Genomic DNA, 21968 nt, shown 5'->3' on the forward strand with positions numbered 1-21968 from the left:
GTGACCTGAGTGCTTGTGTTATGTGGCGGATCCTAGCGCCCGACAGGCAGCTCACCGTGACCTTCTCCTTGTTCAGCCTAGTGAGCGGGACGTCAGTGTGCCTGACGATAGAGTCACCTATTACAAGTGTATCAGGTGTGTTGTTTAGCCTTAAGGGCTGTGACTGTTTGGCACACTGGCTTTGTGAGCTATGTGTTGCACGTGTTTTGTTTTGGGGTAGCGGTTGCTTGGGTGTCTGCTTTGGAGGTCTCTGCGGATTAGGCAGATTTTTATTTAGAGCCTCCCAGTATGTTTTTGTGTGTTTATGTGTTTGGTTTGCTGTCGTGGTAGGTCTATGTGAGACTGGAATTGTAGTGAGTGTGGTTTCCTTTTCCTCCTGACTGGTTACACCAGTACTGAGTTGAGAGAGCTTAGCCTCCAGTTTGGCTATATGGTTGCATCTCTCACATGTGTTGGAATTTGTTGGGAGAAGGAGAGGATTGTCTGTGTACATGAGGCAGTTGTAACATTGCCTCAAGATTCCCAGATTCACCAGCTGGACCGGAGAGGAGATTGACAACTGACCTTTGGACATGCTAGAATAGTATTGGGAATTCCTTTATAATTGAAAAAAAAGGGCCAATGGGGAACAAGGTACTCAAGGGGAGTTTGTGAGGGTGTAGTGCTTTTAATTTTTTAGTGCTGACTTATATAATTGCTTTAGTGAGCAAGTGCCAGGTAACTTAAATGCAATGTGCTACAGGTAACTTAAATGCAAAAACGACAACCAGTAAAAAGAAGTTATGTCCTTACCATAACGTTCCATGTGGAGTGTTCATCTCGCCTTGGTTATTACACATGGGTTCGGAGCCGATCCTCGGCTCCGTGCCGGCCGACTGCAAGCTCTGCATCGAGAAGAAGCTCGAGGACATCTAATACCCACAATCCCCCTCTGCCTTTACCTCAGATCTAGTTTGCAAGCAAACCAGACATAAAGCACGCACACATGCCAACTATATACACAAAAGTACATATATACAAACATACCAAGAGTATGATAGTAACACTAATACTGCAACAGCAGAAGGAAATACTCCAGACCAGGCACCAAATTGAACGTTCTTCCTAAGGGTGGGAAGGGTGGGAGTGTAATAACCAAGGCGAGATGAACACTCCACATGGAACGTTATGGTAAGGACATAACTTCTTTATGTGAGAGTGTTCAATCTCGCCTTTGTTCTTACACATGGGTAGCGTCCCTAGCTCCATGATCCTGAGGAACTCAAGGGAGAACGTTCTTGAGCACAGTGGAAACAAAGGTTGCCCTATCCCTAGAAACCCTGTCCACTTTGTAATGAGAGATAAATGTATGTGGTTTAGCCCAAGTAGCAGCCGCACAAATAGTGTCTAAAGGTAAGCGAGCTGCGTGAGCCAAAGATGTAGACACTGATCTGGTAGAATGTCCTCTGGGTTTTGCTGATAATGTTTGGTCAGAGGCTTCATAAACATATGTAATACAGTCAGTTAGCCATTTAGAAAGAGTTCGTTTCGTAACTGCAAGACCCTTTCTGCTGTCAGCAAAAGCTACAAATAGTTGATCAGATTTCCTGTGATCTTTTGTTCTATCCAAATAAAATCTGAGTTGTCTATGGACGTCCAGTTTGTGCAACATATACTCCAATTTATTAGAGTGGTTTTAAAGAAGGTGGGTAATTCAATGGACTGATTAATATTACTAGAAGAACAAACTTTGGGAAGAAAGGATGGATTAGTGCGTAGGGATACTCTGTCAGAATGAAATATTAAATAAGGATGTTTGACCGAAAGGGCCTGAAGCTCAGACACTGCCTAGCAGATGTAATGGCCACTAGAAATAATGTTTTCCATGACAAAAATTTCAATGTGCAACTTGAAGCTGGTTCAAAGGGTGGCAACATCAATTTAGAGAGCAACAAGTTTAAATTCCACGGTGATGTCGGACTTCTGACTGGTGGTCTGATATGAAAAGAACCTTTTAAAAGGCTTTACAAAGTCTGTGAGCCATAATAGGCACACATTCTTCTACATGATAGTTAGAAATGGCAGCTAACTGTACTCTTAAAGTAGCCGGAAGCTCCTTCATGAAATAATTCAGTCAAGAACTCTAAAACCTTGTTTAACGGAGCTGTAACAGGGTCCAAATGATGTGACTCACCAGAAGACAAAACGTTTCCACTTACTGGTGTAAGTCTTTGTAGTGGAAACTTTATGAGAAGCTACTAAAATATCTTGAACCGATGTAAGGGAACCGACCTGGCTAAAGGAAGCGGAGCAGCCAAGCTGCTAGATGGAGAGATTCTAGAGATGGGTGAGGAACTCCTGACGAGTGAGTCAGTAGATCTGGCTCTGGGTCCAGCATCCAAGGTCCCCGAATGCGTGATGCAATAGAAAGGGGAACCAAATTTGACGAGGCCAGAACGGGCAATGAGAATAATAGTCCTCTGAAGGTTGTTGGCTTTCTGTAGAAACTTTGCAATCAGGGAAATGGAGGAAAAGCATATAGGAGACCCGGGGCCAATCGTGCACCAGCACGCCCTGGGGACTTCCCTGGAGGGTAATAGGGCAAAGTAGCTCCTGCATTTGGCGTCATTGGAGACGCAAACAGATCGCAGGTAGGCTGGCCCCATTTGCGAAAAATCCTTCTCGCAACTGACTGTTTGAGGGACCACTCGTGAGGCAATAGTATTGCCCTGCTCAACCTGTCGGCTATGACGTTGGATGACCCCGGGATGTGCGTGCGATCAGAAAGCGACCGTGGACTCTGCCCATTGCCAAATTCTCATGGCCTCTCTGCATAGTTGGTAAGACCTGGTTCCCCCTTGCTTGTTTATGTACCAGACTACGGACATGTTGTCTGTCTGAACTGCAATGGTCCCTGGAGGAAGAAGGGGAGCAAAGTGTTGCAACGCCAAAAACACTGCCCTCAACTCCAGAACATTGATGTGCAGATTGTACTCCAGATTGGTCCATTCGCCTTGGACTGTCTGTCCCTGAAAGATGCCCCCCCACCCTATCAGGGAAGCGTCCGTGGTTATCGTCGCTGACGGTGCGGGTAGCACAAAAGGTCTTCCGCTGGATAGGTTGCAAGTCTGTAACCACCACATTAGGTGTGATTTGCATGTTTTCGTTATCAATATTTCATGAGTCAGTGGAAGTTGTTGGAATGACCATTGTGCAAACAGAAGCCATTGTAGCACTCTCATGTGCAGTCTTCCCAATGGTATCGCAATGAGGGAAGCTGCCATGAGACCCAAAACTTTCAGAACAATTTTTGCTGGGGACTTTCTGGACGACAGTAGAAGGGAAATGTTGAATTGAAGTGCTACTATTCTTTTTGTAGGAAGTTTTAGAACTAACTGACGCGTATCTAATTCCACTCCTATGAATAAGATATGCTGTGATGGCTGTAGCAACGATTTTTCGAAATTTACTGAAATGCCAAGGTGTGTACAAAGTTGTAGGGTGTAATCCCTGGCTTGTATCAGTTGACGCCTGGTGGTGGCAGACAGGAGCCAGTCGTCCAGATACGGAAACACCTGGAATCCTAGGCGCCTCAGATGAGACGCTACCACTGCCATGCATTTGGTGAAGACCCTGGGGGCTGTAGTCAGACCAAAGGGCAGGGCTCGAAACTGATAGTGACTGGCTCCCAGCCGGAAGCGCAAATGATCCCTGGACGCCCTGGCCATTTTGATGTGGTAGTATGCGTCCTTCAGATCTATCGAGCACATCCAGTCGTCCTCCCGTAAGAATGGAAGGATCGATTGAAGCGTGACCATTCGGAACTTTTCTTTCTTGACAAAGGTGTTGAGATGGCTTAGGTCCAGAATCGGCCTCCAGTCCCCTGTTTTCTTTGGAACTAAAAAGAACCTTGAGTAAGTTCCGAATCCTATTTGGTCCGCTGGGACTGGTTGGATGACTCTTTTTTCTAGCAGCTTTGAAATTTCTGTAGCTACTGGGTCTCGCAGATGGGGTCGTACATCTGGGAGTTTTCTCTTTGGAATGGGTGTGGATAGAAATGGGATTTTGTAACCTCTGGTAACAATGCTTTTTACCCAATTGTCTGAAGAAAGATTTTGCCAGGCCTGAGGGTATAAAGCTAAGCGACCCCCGACTGCCTCCAGAGCAGGACAGTCGGGCCTCCTCTCAGGAGTGCTGAAAGGTTTGCCAGGAGATTATCCCTGTCACCTTGGTTTTGGACCCCTCTGCCGCCAGGGCGGCGTCTTCCACCTCTGCCCCCTCTGCCTCTAGAGGGGCATCACCCTGTGTGTTTGGGAAAGATCCTTGGGGTTTCAAACCACATTTTCCCACCACGTTGCCCTTTGGGGTACGGTCTGGAAGGGGTGGAAAAACGGACTCCGACAGCAGACAGAGTCTTTCCCTCCTGTTCACACCGGTAAGGGTCTCCTTTACTTTAGGGCCAAAAGTGTGGCTCCGTCAAATGGGGCGTTAGTAAAGGAAGACTTGAAGGCTTCAGGAAAGGAACATAAGCGCATCCAGGATTGCCTACGAAGAGCAATCGCTGAAGCCGCTGCCCTACTCGATCCTTCGGCTGCATAGGATATCAGCCTCATGGACGAGTTTACAATGGACGTAAGGGTGTTGAGATGCGCTGTAACTTTCTCTGAGACAGCGGCATCTGTAGTACCCTGGAGGGTATCTCCCAACTCTTTGACTAGATCCCTCTGTAAACGTGTAAAATGAGTCAAATAGTTCAGGGAACGCATAGAGAAAGCCGCTGAACTGAAAATGCGCTTTCCGTATCTGTCCATGGTCCTAGAGTCTTTGTTAGGCGGATGGACAGATGAGGAAGACTCGACATCTCCTTTTCGTGGCGCTGCCACCACCATGGCGCCTACTGGAACTCCTTTGGTGAGGTAAGCTTTGTCCTGTGGTGCCGTGATGTACTTATTTGGCTTCCTAGGGACTGGTTCCACCATGTCAGGAGTCTCCCACGCCCGAGCAATTAATTCCATTAACTCATCAAAGGGCGGAGTGACCCAGGAGGAGGAAGGACGGGCACCAAATGCCTTCAGCAAAACTGACTCATCCTCAGAAGGGGAGGGCTTGCCAGTCACCTCTCTGTTTTAGGATCTCCAAGATGTCAGAAAAGAGACATCCTCTGAAGGTGACTTAGGGGACCCTTCTGACTCATCTAAGTCAGTATCAGATGTCAAGGATTCTTGTGGAGAATCCAAGTGTCTCCTCTTACACAGTCTTTTCCTAGGTACTTCTTCGTGGGAGCATCCAAGAAGCCTCCGAGGAAGAGGGGCACCTCCAGGGGTGGCTGAGACACTGGTGCCCGACGCTTGACGTGGCCGTGGGTGCAGAGGAGGATAACGGTCCTTTGTGGGGAGGAGAAGCTGTACCTGCTGATGTGGTTGTCTGGGTAGACAACACCTTCCTCATGAGGTCGAAGGCCCCGGTCCCGAGTCGAGGTATCTCCCGGTTCAAGAAATGGGAAGAATCCCAAACAGGAGCCGAAGGCACCGACCCGAGGACGGAACCGAGTCGATCCGTGCGAGGCCCCGAGAGGGAACGCCGGAACAAACATCGGTCCGACTCTCGGTCCCGGAACCAAGGACGGATCTTCGCCCGAGACTCCAGTACCGGATCGGATGGAGTCGAGGTGAACGGTGCCGACTGAGAAAAAGACGGTTCTGGCACCGAGGGCTCCACAATCATCAGTTCAGCTTCTTCCGGCTCCAAGACTGGACAGGTCTCGGAGGAGGAACAGATGGAGATAGTGGCAGGCCTTCAAGTCTCGACATCAACTGAGAGGAGACCGAGATAAGCTTGGATAGGGCCGTATGCTCCATCAGTTTCTGCACCACACGGTCCACATCGGTGTCGGAAAGGGGCCTAGAAGAACGAGTCGAAGGGATCGAAGACGGAGCCGACCTCAGCAGAGTCGGTGGAGGGAGCTCCGTCACCGGTTCCAAGACTCGAGGCTCGAAACTGCCAACAGTTGAACACTCGCCCCAAGTCTGTGGAACCGGTGATCTAACTGGACCGAAGAGCTCGGAGCCGATGACTTTGGCTCTGACGCCTTGACCTTCAAGACTTGGATGCCTGGTCTGAAGCATCCAGAGCCTCCTGGAAAGAGGGTTTCAACAATCCTCTATCCATCAGTTTCCTGCGCCTATCTGTCATGACCCTCCCACTAAAAGAGTGACAAATAGAGCAGTCCTCTTGTAAGTGGAGAGGGCCAAGACAGTAGACACAGGAACTGTGGTTGTCTGTGACCGACATCTTTTGGCCACACTGACAACGTTTGAAGCCAGATTTTATTTTCTCAGACATAATGACAAGAGAAAAAGACAGTCCAGTCCAGTAATAGTCAATTCCAGTAACAATGTCAAATCCGGTAAATGGAAGTCCGATTGTCAATTGCTTAGAAAGCAAGACTACAACAAATTTTTAGTCAAAAAGTGATCCAAGTAGGGGTAGGCCCCGAAAAACTCTATACCCGTTAGTTAAACTAAGTTAAACTAATCTAAGGTACCGAGAATTCTAATCCACTCACACACCGTACTCTAACTTTAATTGACTAGATTTTAAAGAAGTTTTTGAAAAATTAAACAGAATAGATAAATTCTTATCTGTAAAAAGCCTCGAGCTAGCCTCCAGCGATGCGTATGCAGCAGCGGCAAACTAGATCTGGGGTAAAGGCAGAGGGGGATTGTGGGTATTAGATGTCCTCGAGCTTCTTCTCGATGCAGAGCTTGCAGTCGGCCGGCACGGAGCCGAGGATCGGCTCCGAACCCATGTGTAAGAACAAAGGCAAGATTGAACACTCTCACATCTTTCATTCAAGTGAAACAAGGAAAGAAGTACAGTAAGCAATGCAGATATCACTAGAGATCCACAGAAGCGCTGAAAAGCCGCAAGTGGAAATAGCATTTCAGGGAAATAACAAGCAAACAAACAACAAGCATACAAACAAAGCTAGATTCAGCAGGCCTGGAACTAGTCTATGCTACAGCAAACAAGGTGTACCAATTTCAGTAAGAAACAGTTCAAATATGCAGGCACTATAAGCCTTTAACCAGAAATTCACAGCTCAGAAGGGCAGAGTCCAGCCTCTCCTCCCACAAGAGTGCAGACCACGAACCTTCTAAATGTAAAATAACTGGCCTGAAGCCCAAGGCAAGTGCTTAAACCAGAACTAATACACTTTTAGAATAACAGACACTGAGCCCTCAATCAGCAGTTCCCAACTTAGAAGGATGTAAGCTACCTGTCCTGCCACCACAGTGCAGGCCACAAACCTTCCTAATGTAAAACAACTGGTCTGAAGCCCAAGTGCTTAATCCAAAAGACTTAGAATGATAGCTACACTTTAATCAAGTTACTACCAAGCAGTAATAAATACAATTGAATACTTTAAAGAATGCCTGGATTAGTGCTCAAGTTATACAAACAAAGCTAGATTCAGCAGGCCTGGATCTAATCTATGCTACAGCAAACAAGGTGTACCAATTTCAGTAAGAAGCAGTTCAAATATGCAGGCACTATAAGCCTTTAACCAGAAATTCCCAGTTCAGAAGGGCAGACTCCAGCATCTCCTCCCACAAGAGTGCAGACCACGAACCCTCGTAATGTAAAACAACTGTCCTGAAGCCCAAGTGCTTAAACCAGAATTAATACACTTTTAGAATAACAGACACTGAGCCCTCAATCAGAAGTTCCCAACTTAGAAGGATGTAAGCTACCTGTCCTGCCACTACAGTGCAGACCACAAACCTTCTTAATGTAAAACAACTGGTCTGAAGCCCAAGTGCTTAAACTAAAAGGCTTAGAATGAGTTACACCAAGTAGTAATAAATACAACTGAGTACTTTTAAGATGATGCAAAAGCAAAATAAAGTAGGAATAAAACACAAATACAGTAAACGCAGATTTTTTTTTTTTTTTTTTTTTGAGTGAGCAAATGAGATGGGCCCAGGAGGAGTATCCAAGTGCAAATTTACAAGAGGGGCGGTAAGTTTCAAAGCCACCAAGATTAACACCAAGACAAATACAGGGAGGGTGGGTGGGGACCTACTGAAAAAACAGTCACAACTTCCAGCTAGACATTGCTCAATGCAACACAAATTACTTTAAATTGTGTATTATTTGATAAACATGCAGATAAAAATCTACTTAACTCCACTCATGCATTCAGTTGATTGCACGCAGGTCTCAGTTGGCCAAAGCTCACAGTTTAAACAGAAAACAATTCACTGTACCACTTGTATAAGACAGAAACCGAATAACAATGAGGTAAACTACCCCCACTTATCACTGGCTATGCAGGTTTTTTAACAAGCCTTAACTGAAAATACCACTTGCATAAGACCTACTGAAAAAACAGTCACAACTTCCAGCTAGATATTGCTCAATGCAACACAAACAAATTACTTTAAATTGTGTATTATTTGATAAAAGTGCAGATAAAAATCTACTTAACTCCACTCATGCGTTCAGTTGATTGCATGCAGGTCTCAGTTGGCCAAAGCTCACAGTTTAAACTTATTTCTCAGGTCAGTTATATATGCTGCAAAAGTTTCACCAGGCTTTTGATCCCTTGTGTAAAATAAGTGCCTTTCCATTGTAACATTTGTCTGGGGGGTTACACATTTCTCTAAATTTATGTTTTAAGCACTCAAGGTCCTCCCTTGACTCAGCCTGTACAACAATATGATGGTTTTCCCTCTCTCCTGTAGAGACAGTAGGTGCAAACACAAATGAGCATTCCTTTTCTATGGCTTTCGACCCAGCTAAATTAAGTAGAATAAATGCCTTTGTAGAGTTATCTTTATCAGAAAAAGCAGCCTGCATTAAAATGTTGTACTCTTGCTCAAACACTCTCCAGTTCGCTGCAATATTACTGTCAAACACAAGTGCACTGAGTTTTCGAAATCCGTCTGCCATGCCCACAAAGTATGCACAAGCACACTGAAAATATGGTCCTTATAATTATCTATGAACAAACCATTCTGGGAGCTTGTAATAACATTCACATGCACAATAAACTCTTCGAAACACTGTATTTTGCGAAATATGCACTGTGATGGCTGTATAATGATGGAGAGTTTGGCATAATGGTTAAAGTGTTTACTTTACAAACACAAGGTGTAGGGTTTGATTCTCACATGGGATAATGGGCTAGGCTTAAAATGGCCCACAGGGGCAGTTCACAGGTTCATAGGTAAGTACTAGGCTATCTGCGTGAGGGCATCTATAAGCCTAGCCAGAATGTGTTGGCTTTCGCCGACCCCTTAGATTAGTTCACTGTGCCTCTGTCCAGCAGAGCCATTAGTTCCCTGTGCCTCTGTCCAGCATAGCCACTGCAGTGATCCCCGGGATAAATTTTCTGTTTCCCATCCACTCGTCAAGGTTTCTCTTGAAGAGTGTTAGTGAAGGGCTCTGCCTGATGTAGATTGGAATCCTGTTCCAAAGTATGGGGAGTCTCTGGGACAGGAATCTATCCCTCCAACATGTCCTATTTATAATTGTGGTGAGGTTTAGATCCCTAGAGCGTGTGGCTCTCGGGGATTTTTTTTTTTAGGTGGAGCATGTCCATCACTTCTGGGTTGGACATGGCCTTGTATGTCAGGTAGAGATCACCTATGAGTAAGCGGTATGCAACCAAGTACAGCTGGAGTTTCTTCAGTCAGGCTGCATAAGGCATCACAAACAAATGAGCCACAAACCAGGAAATTCAGAATACAAAGGCTGTAGTCACTCACACACTAGGACCATATCCCACTTCGAAGTACACAAAATTCCAATAATTCTTGTACCACGTTTATTGTAGATATTTAAAAACACACTTGATAAAAATAGTTAACCTAAGTTTCGTCTTAGGGCATAGGGCATCTGTTTGAGGCCAGTAATCCTCATGGTGAGGTACTTCTGTGGTCTTTCCAGCTGTTGCAGGTGTCTTGTAAGGTGCATCCCAAATGGGGCGTTGTACTCTATGATGGGTCTGATGAGTAGAGGAGCACAATAACCTCTTTTATTCTAGATGCAAACCATTTTGTGAATAGGTGGGCCACATAGAAGGATTTTCTAACCACCATGGCAATATGATTATCAAAGGACAGATTACTATCTACTTGGGTCCCTTATCACATTTTCTGTTTAGGGGACTACCACGTATGTGGTAGTTCGCAGGTACTTTGTTTTTTCCAAAGGGGATAACTATGCACTTTTTGGCATTTAGCTTGAGGCCATGATTTTGACACCATATATCCGTCTCAGTGAGACCCTTCTGGAGGATGTCTGTATCAGCCGGAGAGTCAATTATGGCCCCCAGTTTGCAGTCTGTGAACTTGGTCAGCCATAGTCCTCCTGTGCTTGCCTGTACCTCTGATAAGTATACACCGAACAGGTCTGATCCCAGGACTGAGCCCTGGGGGACACCACTAACTGGTTTAGAGTCGAACCTAGAGTCTGCAACTCTCACCGTGTGGGTTCTATCCGTGAGCCAATTGGCAACCCATCTCGTGATGTAGGGGTTTATGTTCAGGCTAGTGAGCTTGTCTATAATACCAGAATGGGGAATGGTGTTGAAAGCCTTTGCGAGGTCTAGGAAGGCTATGTGGACCTCCTTTCCATCGTCTAAAGCCTTGGTAACTGTCGCAAAGAAGTCCACCAGGTTTAGGAGGCATGATCTGCCCTTAACAAAGCCAAACTGGGTAGGTCCAATGTTTGAAGGTTCCCAATGTCTCTGTTAAGGAGTTCCATGATGATGTGCTCCATAGCCTTGCAGGCTTATAGGGCGATAGTTCCTGAGGTCCGTTGTGGCACCACCTTTGTGGAGTGGGATAACTGTTGCTGTGCACCACTCTATGGGTACATAGCCTGTAGAGAGGCTGAGTTTGAACAGTGTGTTTAGGTGAGGGGTTAGTTCATTTTGGAGCTCGTGTAAGACACAGCCTGGGACACTGTCTGGTCCAATTGAAGCTGTGTTTCTGGCTTTGGATAGGGCTGTTTTAACCTGTGTGTCAGTGATTGCCAGGGCTCTACATTCTTCTGGTATGGTTATGGGCCCTTTGGGGGGGTGAGATGGGGTGACATTTGCACTAAACCAGTCTGCCAGAATGTGGGCAATATCAGTGGGTTCAGGGTATTTTGTGCCATTCTGCACTAACTCAGAGCAGAACTGAGAGTTTCCACTTAGGTTCTTGACATAGCTGAAGAACGCTTGGTGGTGATCTTTGGAGTCCTTGGCAATTTTTCTTTCGAGGCTAGCCTTGGATGATTTTATGAGAGAGTTAGCCTAGTATTAATCTATAAACCTACATATGTTTTTAACCCACACAATTTGGTTTTGGCAAAGGGAGACCATGCCTGTTAAACTTTGTCGACTTCTTCGAAAAAGTCACCAAAGCATTGAATGAGGGGAAGATGGTGCAAACTGCCTACCTTGACCTAGCCAAAGCCTTTGAAATAATTCCCCACTCGGGCACAATAGATAAACTCTCCCAGCTAGGCATCAACCCGTATGTTACCAGATGGGTAGCTAACTGGCTCACTGATAGAACCCACTCAGTCAAAATAGGGGGGCCACCACTAGTAGTAGACCCGTAACGAGCGGTGTACCCAAAGGATCGGTCTTGAGGCCTCTACTGTTTGGGATATACTTTTCTGAAGTGCAAGCTAAAACCAGTGGTGTGTGGCTGACCAAGTTTGCAGAGGACTGCAAGCTGGGTGCCGTCTTAAATTCCCCTAGTGATGTGAACATCCTCCAAGAAGGCCTTACCCAAACTAATGAGTAGTGCTAGAAGCATGGCCTCAAATTGAATGCTAAGAAATGCATCATTATCCCTTTTGGGAAAAATGGTATCCCCACTAATTATCAAATTAATAACAACATACTAAGCATGTAATCAATCGTGAAGGACTTGGGCACCCAGACTGATAGCAACCTGACTTTACACCACCACGTTGACTCCACTGTACAGAAGGCTTTCTACAAGGCCCACCTCATAAATAAGAGTATTTCATCCAGGAACAAGGAGGTCATAACATCCCTGTACTCCTCCCTTATCGAACCCATTATCAAGTACAATGCCTCCTTCGGCATGTACCTTGCCAAGCACAAGCAGCTGTTGGAGAGGCCACAGAGGTTCCAGACTAGGAAAATCCAGGGTCTCAAACACATATCCTATACAGATAGGCTAAAAGCCCTGTCCCTCTACTCAGTCTCATACAGACACCTCAGAGGTGACCCGTGTCTGGCATACAAGGCCATCTCAGACCCAGCCTTGATGAAGTTACTGCATATCCGCAAGTCAAACTCCACTCACGAAACCCACACGCAAGGCCTTAACCTGGTCTGTGAACTTAATATAACTTGGTGGGATAGATTTGTGTCCTAAAGACTACCTCATCTGTGGAACAGATTCCCTCTCTGTGACAAGCAGAATACCTCTCTAGCTATTTTTAAGAGGAACCTGGACAACTGGATGGGAAACAGAAAATACACCCCTGGGATCCCACCTGTGTCCCTGCTGGACAGGGGAAACATGTGCTGACTTTGAGGGAACATGGGCGAAATTCTTGGCTAGGCTTATAAGGGCCTCTAGGCCAATAGCCTAGTACCATCTTATGAACCTATTCTGCGAAATAACTTTACTGTAACACTGCACAAACATGCAAACACTTTATATACTTCTGATAACTCCGATAGCTTTGCTTAATACGAAAATACATGCTTTGTGAAAATGCGGTTGTTTCCCTTATTTTGTTTTATGCAATCTAGACTTTATTTCAAACATTTTCCATAGTAATTTGAATATTTTTATCAATATCCTACATAATGGTTTATGCGAATATCATTTAGAACATTCTGTATGCCTCGTTTCATAGTTTATAAAAAAGAAATACTGCTGAGCAAGTTTTAATATCTGAAATTCGTTTCTGACCTGTTTTGCGAAGTATGCACATTATAGGGATAATTCACTCTTGTATATTCCACCAGTTCCAAGCAAGTGCCTTAAGTCTATGAGAGAAAACACTATACCGGGTACCACACAATAACGTCTTTATTTAAACAAAGTAAAAAGGAGAGGTAAGCGCTTTCGCAATCTTCGTTGCTTCATCAGACAAAGAATTAACTGTTCAACTGCTTGTTTTATATCACTCTCAGTCAAAAAAATTTTTCCCAATTAGTGACATCATACAACTTTTGAAAATTTAAAGGCATATATGACAAGAATATTGTAAAATACGCATACGAATATAAAATATATATACAAAAATGTAAAGTATGTTCATATTTATGCATATCTAATTTAAAACAGTTAAATAAATCTCATTAAAAATGCATACATATAAAAAATGCATATAAATAAAAATGCATAGTATATTCATATTTATGCATATCTAATTTAAAACAATAAAATAATCTCATAAAAATGCATATATATATAATATATATATAAAAAAAGAATGCATAATACAAAATATATAATAAAAGAAATATATGTATATATATATTTTTATTTTATGCAAAAAAATAATTGTGTTGAAGGCGTCTAGCTTTAAGAAATGGAACCAGTGATGTACAACCATTTAAGCCTGGATATCTATCAGCATTGAGCTTGATAATCCATCTTTGTTCTCGGCTCTCTGTGAAATTTTCTATATCTCCTCCCCTCACATTTCTATGTATATGTTGTAAAACAAAGAACTTGAAAGAGTGTGAAGGGTCAGTGTTTAAAACATGTTGAGCAAGCGCACTAGTAGTTCCAATATTCTATCCTTTAAGTTTCTATTTGTTTTTCCTATATAGAAGGCATGACATATTTGGCCAAGGATAGAATATTGGAACACATAAGAGACATCAGAAATAACAAAACTACTAGTGCGCTTGCTCAACATGTTTTAAACACTGACCCTTCACACTCTAAATATGAGCATACTTTACATTTTTGTATATATATATTATATTCATATGCGTATTTTACAATATTCTTGTCATATATGCCTTTAAATTTTCAAAAGTTGTATGATGTCACTAATTGGAAAACATTTTTTTGACTGAGAGTGATATAAAACAAGCAGTTGAACAGTTAATTCTTTGTCTGATGAAGCAACGAAGGTTGCGAAAGCTCTCACCTCTCTTTTTTACTTTGTTTAAATAAAGACGTTATTGTGTGGTACCCGGTATAGTGTTTTCTCTCATATACTTCTCTTTTTATATACTGGGTTTTACCTGTATAGCCGTTTTGCTTTTCGTTTATAAGTGCCTTAAGTCATTTTAGCCATGCCGCCTCTAACATCATGTCCTTTAGACATGCCGCTTTTGACAACGTCGCTCATCCTTCTCTAACATAGATGACAAGCAGGTGAGGTATTTCATTTAGATGCTTTAATACATAGAAACACATCAAAATAAATAGCAGCATCATCAACAAACTGGTTAACAGACAGACCTTACATACATACATGCTTACATCTCAACAGCTTACTACAAAATGGCAGTTATTTGCATGTGCTCAGTATTTATACACTTGTGCAAGCCCTTGGACAGCTTCTTAAAGGTACATACACACATTGATCTACAGAAATGTTATGAGAGTTTGTATGAAAATGAGCCCGTAACACAGGAAGCCAAGAGGCAAATAAGAAAATTTCCTAGGAGAAGTTAAACTACCTAAGCTGGGGACCAGGATGGCAGAGACCTAATTATGCACACAACAATAGAAGAGATTGAACATGCCTTGCGACAATCACCTCATGGGAACTCTCTAGGATTTACTTACTTATTTAAAATTTGTTGACCGGGAAAGTCTGACTAGGACAGAGCCTACTTTCAGCAGAGGCCCGGGGAGAAACACTCCAGACGCATGTTTTTAGAATGTGGGAGGAAACCCACGTGAATGCAGACAGAACAGGCAAACTCCGCACAGAAGGCACCCCAGCCGAGAATCGAACTGGAGAACCTCTTGCTGTGAGGCGACAATGTTAACCGCTGCACCACTGTGTCCGTATTCCAATGGAAGTTCAGAAGACAGGCAAAGAAACATATTGGATATATGGCATAAAGTATTTAATAATGGGATTTCAATGAGAAAAGTACCAAATTCTTGGAAAAATGCAGTAACAGTGGTCATCCTAAAGGATAGAAAAGATCCCATGGACCTGGGTCTTATAAGCTTAAAACATGCTTAGAAGATATTCATGTCTATAACAGCCAATAGGTTAGCAAGGAGACTCCCAAGTCTCATTAATCCTGATGAATGTGGGATTGTAAGTGGAAGACTGCCATTTGATAATGTAAAAAGAACAGTAATGATACTGAAACAGGTCATGATATTAATTGGACGATTAGGGATCTCAAACTGTCAAACTGATGCCCTTGGACCTCGCGCAGCCCTCAAATCAGCATAAATACAGATAAAGGAAGCGACTAAAGTATTTTTCTAGCTGCACTATCTGTATTTCTTTTTGTTTTGGATATTGTGGTCTTTACCCGAGTTTGTTAGTCCTCATACAGCATCAGTGGTTATTTATGGGATCATAGGATCACACCCAGTTTGATACCCCTGGATTAGATTAGAAGTATTAAACAGAGTAAGGTGTGTGTGTGTGTAAAGTGTACTGTGTACACTTGGTATCCTGGAGCAATGGAGTACACCAGTAATACTGTTGTACCAGTAGAAGGAACAGTGTTCTTTTTTCCTTTACTCCTCACTTGAAGAGCTGGAGGGGGGATTGATGGGTGTACAGATTGGGCACTACAGGAAGCATTCTGCAAGTTGTCCTGCAGAAATCATTTTTTTTTTCTTTTTTGCTCTTTGCTTGAAGAGCTAGTTCACTGGATCAGCACAGGGTGTTGGTTGAGCCGTCTATGCTTCTGCCTGTGGGGATATGATACAATGAAATATTTAAGATTTTGGCTAAAGCAGGACGTGGACAAGGTGGCAAAAAAGATGTAGAAGGATATATGGTGAAGAGTGCACATACCAATAAAATGATGTTTATGGACACCAGTAGCAAGGTTCAGGCTGTTAAAATCTTCCTGGTCCCCTGGTGTTGTACATGGGGTCATACCTACTTTTTTCAGCCAGCATCAAGTATTTGGTATAAAATGAATAATGATATTACAAATGTTTTTATGGGACAATAAGAATCCAGGAGTAGCATGGGAAAACATGGTTTTATTTATATCAAAGGGACTTGGGGGTGCCAAAGTAGGATCCCATATTTGATGCAAAAAGAAGAATATTTCCCTAATTGGAAGCAAATAGCAATTTGTCAGGTAGGGAGGAATGAAAAGATATGAAGAAGAGAGTTCCGGGAGCAAGGGAGTCAAGAAGACTTGAGTAAACAAGTGGTAGCATTACATGTACAATTCAGCAACATACTTGCTGAAGAGTCAAAAGATAATGGAGCGGATGACGATATTAGCCCCAACAGGTATGGTAAGGCAGATAGAAAGAAATGGAGATGGGAGAACAGCAAGGGACTGGTCTATAAAGGGAAGAGAGCCACTGTATTGGAAGAAAATACTGCAAGAAGGAAATCCTAAAAGATGGAAAGTAGTCATGGAGGAATTTGCTCTAGAAGAGAGGGACAGACTATGTTATGTTCATATAATAGAGAGCTTCGCCAAATGATGCATAAAAATAGAAAAGAGATTACTGACTACCAAAGTGAACAGAGAGGGCTTCCAAGAGGAAGCTGATTTGTAGGGCATACAAAATATTTCTTACTTCATAGAAAAACAAGTTGCCAGTTAGTTCTTGTAGTTGGAATACCTTACATTGAAACTAAACACGTGATATAGTAGTGAAACCACTATGTGAGTAAGAAGTTGCTCAACTGAGGAGGTAAATTATATTTACTACCCACATTGCTTTGCACTCATATGTAAATCATTCTGTAGCACCTACCATGGCATCAGTTTTGTGGGTATGACTATACAGAGTATCTGAATAAACAGGAAGCCAAATAAATATCAAACACACTTTATATTAAAATTGCAAGAAATTTTGCAAAAATGAAGATTAAAGTATAAATGAAAGTAATTGTAAATCACTCAATTCCGAAAGTGACCAGTGCACTTTAGGGACCTCTTTACAAACCATTTAAAACACTTCCAATAATAAATACATGTGTCCATGAGTATGAGAACAAAAAACAATAGAAGCAGATGGCATCACTGAAAATTAAACCTTTCTAAAGTAAACAGTTTAAAAAAAAGTGTTGTATATGGCATAAAAATTCTACCTAAATAACAGATAACCTCTATATACCTGCCAGGTAATTCCTTTAAGGCTCTCTCATAGATCATATTTAGGACATTTGGAGCAGCATTCTGTTTAAAATCAATGTATCTCATCCAGCACTTGACCGAATAGGGATTTCTGATGATCTCTTCTTCATATTGTAGATCTTCCTCTTCCTGGAAAAAATGTGAGACCGAACCAGCATCACATTTAGATAATACTGGCAATAATCAACAGTTTCAAAAGTGAAAACAACAATCATAAACACAGTAAAAATGACAGACTGAGAAAACAAAAATGTTATCTTTAAAATGCATCTCTAAACAAAATCTTGAACAGCATCTTAGAAGCAAAATATTAAACAAGATGGTACAGTACTACAAAATGATGAAATAACTGCAACCCAAAATATATACCACAAAGCACAACAATTCTCCAAAAAACGTGAAAGCAGTATAAGTTCTTAAGTTCAGATTCAGTGTTCAGGTTAAATACCATCAAAGAACACAGATTCCCTTACTTTAGGATCGTATACAGTCACATACATGAGGAAATAGTTAACACACAGCATTTCATCAACAAATCTCCAAACCGAATTTCTTTAAAAATGTGCACAAAACTAGTTATAAGATTAACACTTGAAAACCAGACAAAGCCATCAAACGAAAGGCCAAATAAAATGAATGAAGGGGTGGCTAGGCAAATAGTAAGCGAAAAATACAAAAACAGAGCTCAAGTTATAAAATTCAAAATATTTAATGGGTAATTAAGCACTTTCATCCTGTTACTCTCAGGACTTCATCAGAATAAAGAAGCAGCACGCCACAAAAGTTTATATAACAATACACACACCTAGTCGAGGCAGAATAATATGCAATTAAAAATTAAAAGGCAAGCATTTTGCACTTAAAGAAACAACGCAACACATTTTGAACAGAATATGAATCATTTCAATGTGTCAGTGAGATAAAATACATATAAATACATTAAAAAAAATCCATTTTGAATGAACATCTAAAATGTAACACAATAAATTGTTTTAGATTATTTTAAAGTAGGTGACTGAGTATTAAATAGACAAATTAAAAAAAAAATACTGTCAAATATATATATATATGCTTAGAAAATGAATAGAAATATCCTACAACAAGTAACAGTTAAACGCAGAAAATAAAAGGGAAAGATGCGACTCTAATTTAGCTGCCCTAAGTTTTAATACAGGCTTCATGGAAACATACCCATTCCAGCCATGAGATGTAAAAGCATTCAACCTAAATCCCCGCACTAGTTCTTTATATTGCAAAGTATTTTCCCAATCACCCGCCCCCCGATAGAATCCATATCTACCTGCTCTAAAATGGCAAACAAAAATTCATCACGGGGGGTTTGCAATAGGAGTTCTTATACAGAGAAGTGTAAGCATTTTTAGTTCAAATGCTGTATGTATGCTCATACATTACTTTCTTTAAAGCTCTTGCCAACATAAAAACAAAGTGCAAATGCTGCAGATTGCCAAATACATGGACCCTCTACATTCAGCCTCACAGTGTAGGTGTTATCCTACAGTATATGTATGATTTAGCTATAACCTTGTGAGTGCAATAACTTTAAATTACTGGTGACTGCATTAAATTTTAAACTATTTTGTAAGGGCCAGCACACCCGTGGACCTACCCCTCCTACCATCTCTTTATTAATTTATCCCCCCTCCTCCTACTATCCTAGTTGAGTTAGTGCTTTCCCCACTTTATCCACTAGAGGGCAGCAGATCTTAGGCTTTGGAATACCATCTCTCGCTGGTTATAGAAACCAACTAGCTCTGTAGACCAGCTAGACTCTGCTATCTGTGCTTGTACTCTCTATTCATGTACTTACCCCCCCCCCACCCCATGATTGCTTGAAAAGGGAATTATCCTAGGTAAGTCTGGGAGTTTTAATAAATATAAGACACCTTTAACTATCACTACTTTTGCTACTGACCCCCTCAATTATCCCTCGGTATAAACCTCCTTTCCTGCCTTTGGCACTTTCTATAAATATCTCTCTCTCTGTTATAAAACTGTTTTACATAACTGTCTCCCCAGCACAGCTATACCTTTGTTCACCTTTTTTTTCTCTACTTAGTAACAGTATATGTCTCTTACCTTTCCTATGCCTGTAGAACTCAGTCTCTCTCCATAACTGATTGCCCCTCAGCCTCTCTCGGCTGTGACCCGCTCCATTCGCCCTACGGGCTCACTCTGCTCCCCTAACCTACCCCCAATTCCCAACCACCCCAGGGGTCCTACACTTATACTTCCCTAACCACACCCTCTCTCTCTTCCAACCAATCCCATACTTCACCCCATTCCACATACTTTAGCCACACCCCCACCTTCTAACAATCACTCACAACAAGCCACTCCTTAGAGTACCTCTACCATAGCCTCCTACTCTTAACTTGTATATATGTGCCCCCTCTCTTCTCTTCCTGTATCCTTTTATCTTCCTCTCCTCCACATCTCGCTCCCTATTTTATCCCTTCACTTGAGTTCTTATTTTATAATTTCCTCTAAGATGCCTCTGCCTAATCTAACCAAGCTAACACTCACAATTATACTCTCAACTACCCTCATCACAACCTACCTTCTTACCTCCTTTGAAAAACTGCACTATTTCCATCTTAACCATTCCCACAAACTGCAATTTACACGCACATATCCTTCAAAAGACATTCTAACATAACTTCCACTCCCAGTTACCTACTACCTAAATACCACAGACTCTCCCACATTAAACATAACCTACCCTCAGAAAAAAAATTGAAAATTCAAACTTACCTTAGAAACAATTCAGTAACAAAACTAAATAATCCCTCCTTAAAAGATGGTGACATCGACCCCAACCCTGGCCCTACCAACCCTACAATCCAAACAACTCACCCTAAACTCAACAGCTCACTCCTAATAGGGCATCTTAATATCCAAAGTATTAATAATAAAGTAGCTCACCTTCATGTCCTCCTAGATATTCACTCCTTTGATATTCTCTGCCTCACTGAGACTTGGCTGAAACCAGAAACTAAAGACAATGAAATTATTCCCCAAGGCTATAATATACTGAGACAAGACCGAACAAAACGTAAAGATGGTGGAGTAGCAATTCTATTTAAAAATGGACTTCATATCTCTACCCTACCATGTATAATCCAACCCAGGATAGCAATGCAGAAGTCCACTTTACTAAGCTTCAAATCAACGCAATAAATCTTATACATTATCTGCATTTACATACCACCTGGAAATAATATCACTACAATAGAGGCTTTTCTTAGATGGGTGTCTTCTTCTACTTACCCCCAAGAAACAATAATACTAGGCAACTTTAACACTGACTGGAAAAGTGTTAGTGCTGAAAATCCTACCTCTCATATTAACCTCCATGGCTTTACCCAAACCATAACCTCTACAACCAGAATTAACAAACCTAATAAGAGAGTACCTTAGACTGGATACTCATAAATAAAGTGAAACAAACTTACATCATCTGGCAGGGTTCCTACTTTGTAAGTGATCATTCTTTGATCTACATCACAAGAGAAAAGAAGGATTTTCCAAACCTCCCCACCTTTAGGACAGCACGTTCTACCAAACACTTTAACACATAATTATTTCAGACTGAGCTTAGAGCATGCAACTGGAACCCTTTAAAATCCCTTCCACTTGAAGAGGCTGTAAAGTATTTTAACACTACATTCTTATCTATCCTGGATAAGCATGCTCCTAAACGTTCCATTAGAATGAAGTCTAACCCAGCCCCATGGCTTTCGAATGAAACTAGAAATCAAATTCTACTTAGGAACAAAGTCTGGGCTAAATGGAGATATTACAGAAATAGCTCTGATCATCTACATTTTAGGCAGCTTAGAAATAGTACAAAAAAGGCAATACTTACAGATATAAAAAACTACTACTGTAAACTTCAACAAACACATCGAAATAATCCTCAAAAGTTCTGGTCTTGCATTAATAAGCTCCTTTCCCCAGGTAACTCCCAAACACCCACCCCACTTGATGCAGATCCAAATACTCCCCAAACTGCCAATACCTTTAACTCTTTCTTCACTGAGACTATACAATCTCTAGCTAGTCAACTTCTCAGAAAACTCCAGCCTTCCCATCGACTTACCACACTCTTTCTCTAAATTCAAACTACAACCCATCTCTACTTCTCTCATTTATAAATTTATTCAAAAACTTACACCATGTAATCCATCTGCTGACCAACTTCCTTCCCAATATCTCCAAAAGGCAGCCAAAGTAATTGCCTACCCTATATCTATCCTTATAAATAGGACAATCCAAGAAGGAACCATCCCAGATATTTGGAAACTCTCCCACATTATCCCCTTACATAAAGGTGGGAACTCTAATGATTACTCTATCGGCCAATTGCTCTCTTATCACTCAACAAAAATTATGGAAAAAATGCATTCACCAACAACTTTTACATCATCTCTCTCTACATAACTTAATAGCAAACTGTCAACATGGCTTTAGGCCATCACATAGTACCACTACTGCCCTTCTATCCTTCACAGATACCATCAATAGAAACCGCAACAAAAACATCCTCTCACCTGCACTCTTTATTGACCTCTCTAAAGCTTTCGACATGGTTAACCATACCCTCTTAATCAATATTCTTGAATCTCTTTCCTTTGATTCTCTGGCCATTAAATGG

General features: G+C 41.9%; 1 protein-coding gene across 2 annotated transcripts in view; it reads right to left on the minus strand.

The window, feature by feature from the left end:
• Nucleotides 1-21968, minus strand: part of XAB2 (XPA binding protein 2) — a 1020149-nt gene that overhangs the window by 969156 nt on the left and 29025 nt on the right. For both annotated transcript variants that reach the window (XM_044084446.1, XM_044084447.1), the window contains exon 2: nucleotides 17274-17422. In XM_044084446.1, the coding sequence (XP_043940381.1) occupies nucleotides 17274-17422 (149 nt within the window). The remainder of the gene's footprint in view (nucleotides 1-17273; nucleotides 17423-21968) is intronic.

This window comes from Protopterus annectens, chromosome 9.part0 (genome assembly GCF_019279795.1).
Source record: "Protopterus annectens isolate FY-2018-M chromosome 9.part0, PAN1.0, whole genome shotgun sequence".
In the NCBI taxonomy this organism is placed as follows: Eukaryota; Metazoa; Chordata; order Ceratodontiformes; family Protopteridae; genus Protopterus; species Protopterus annectens.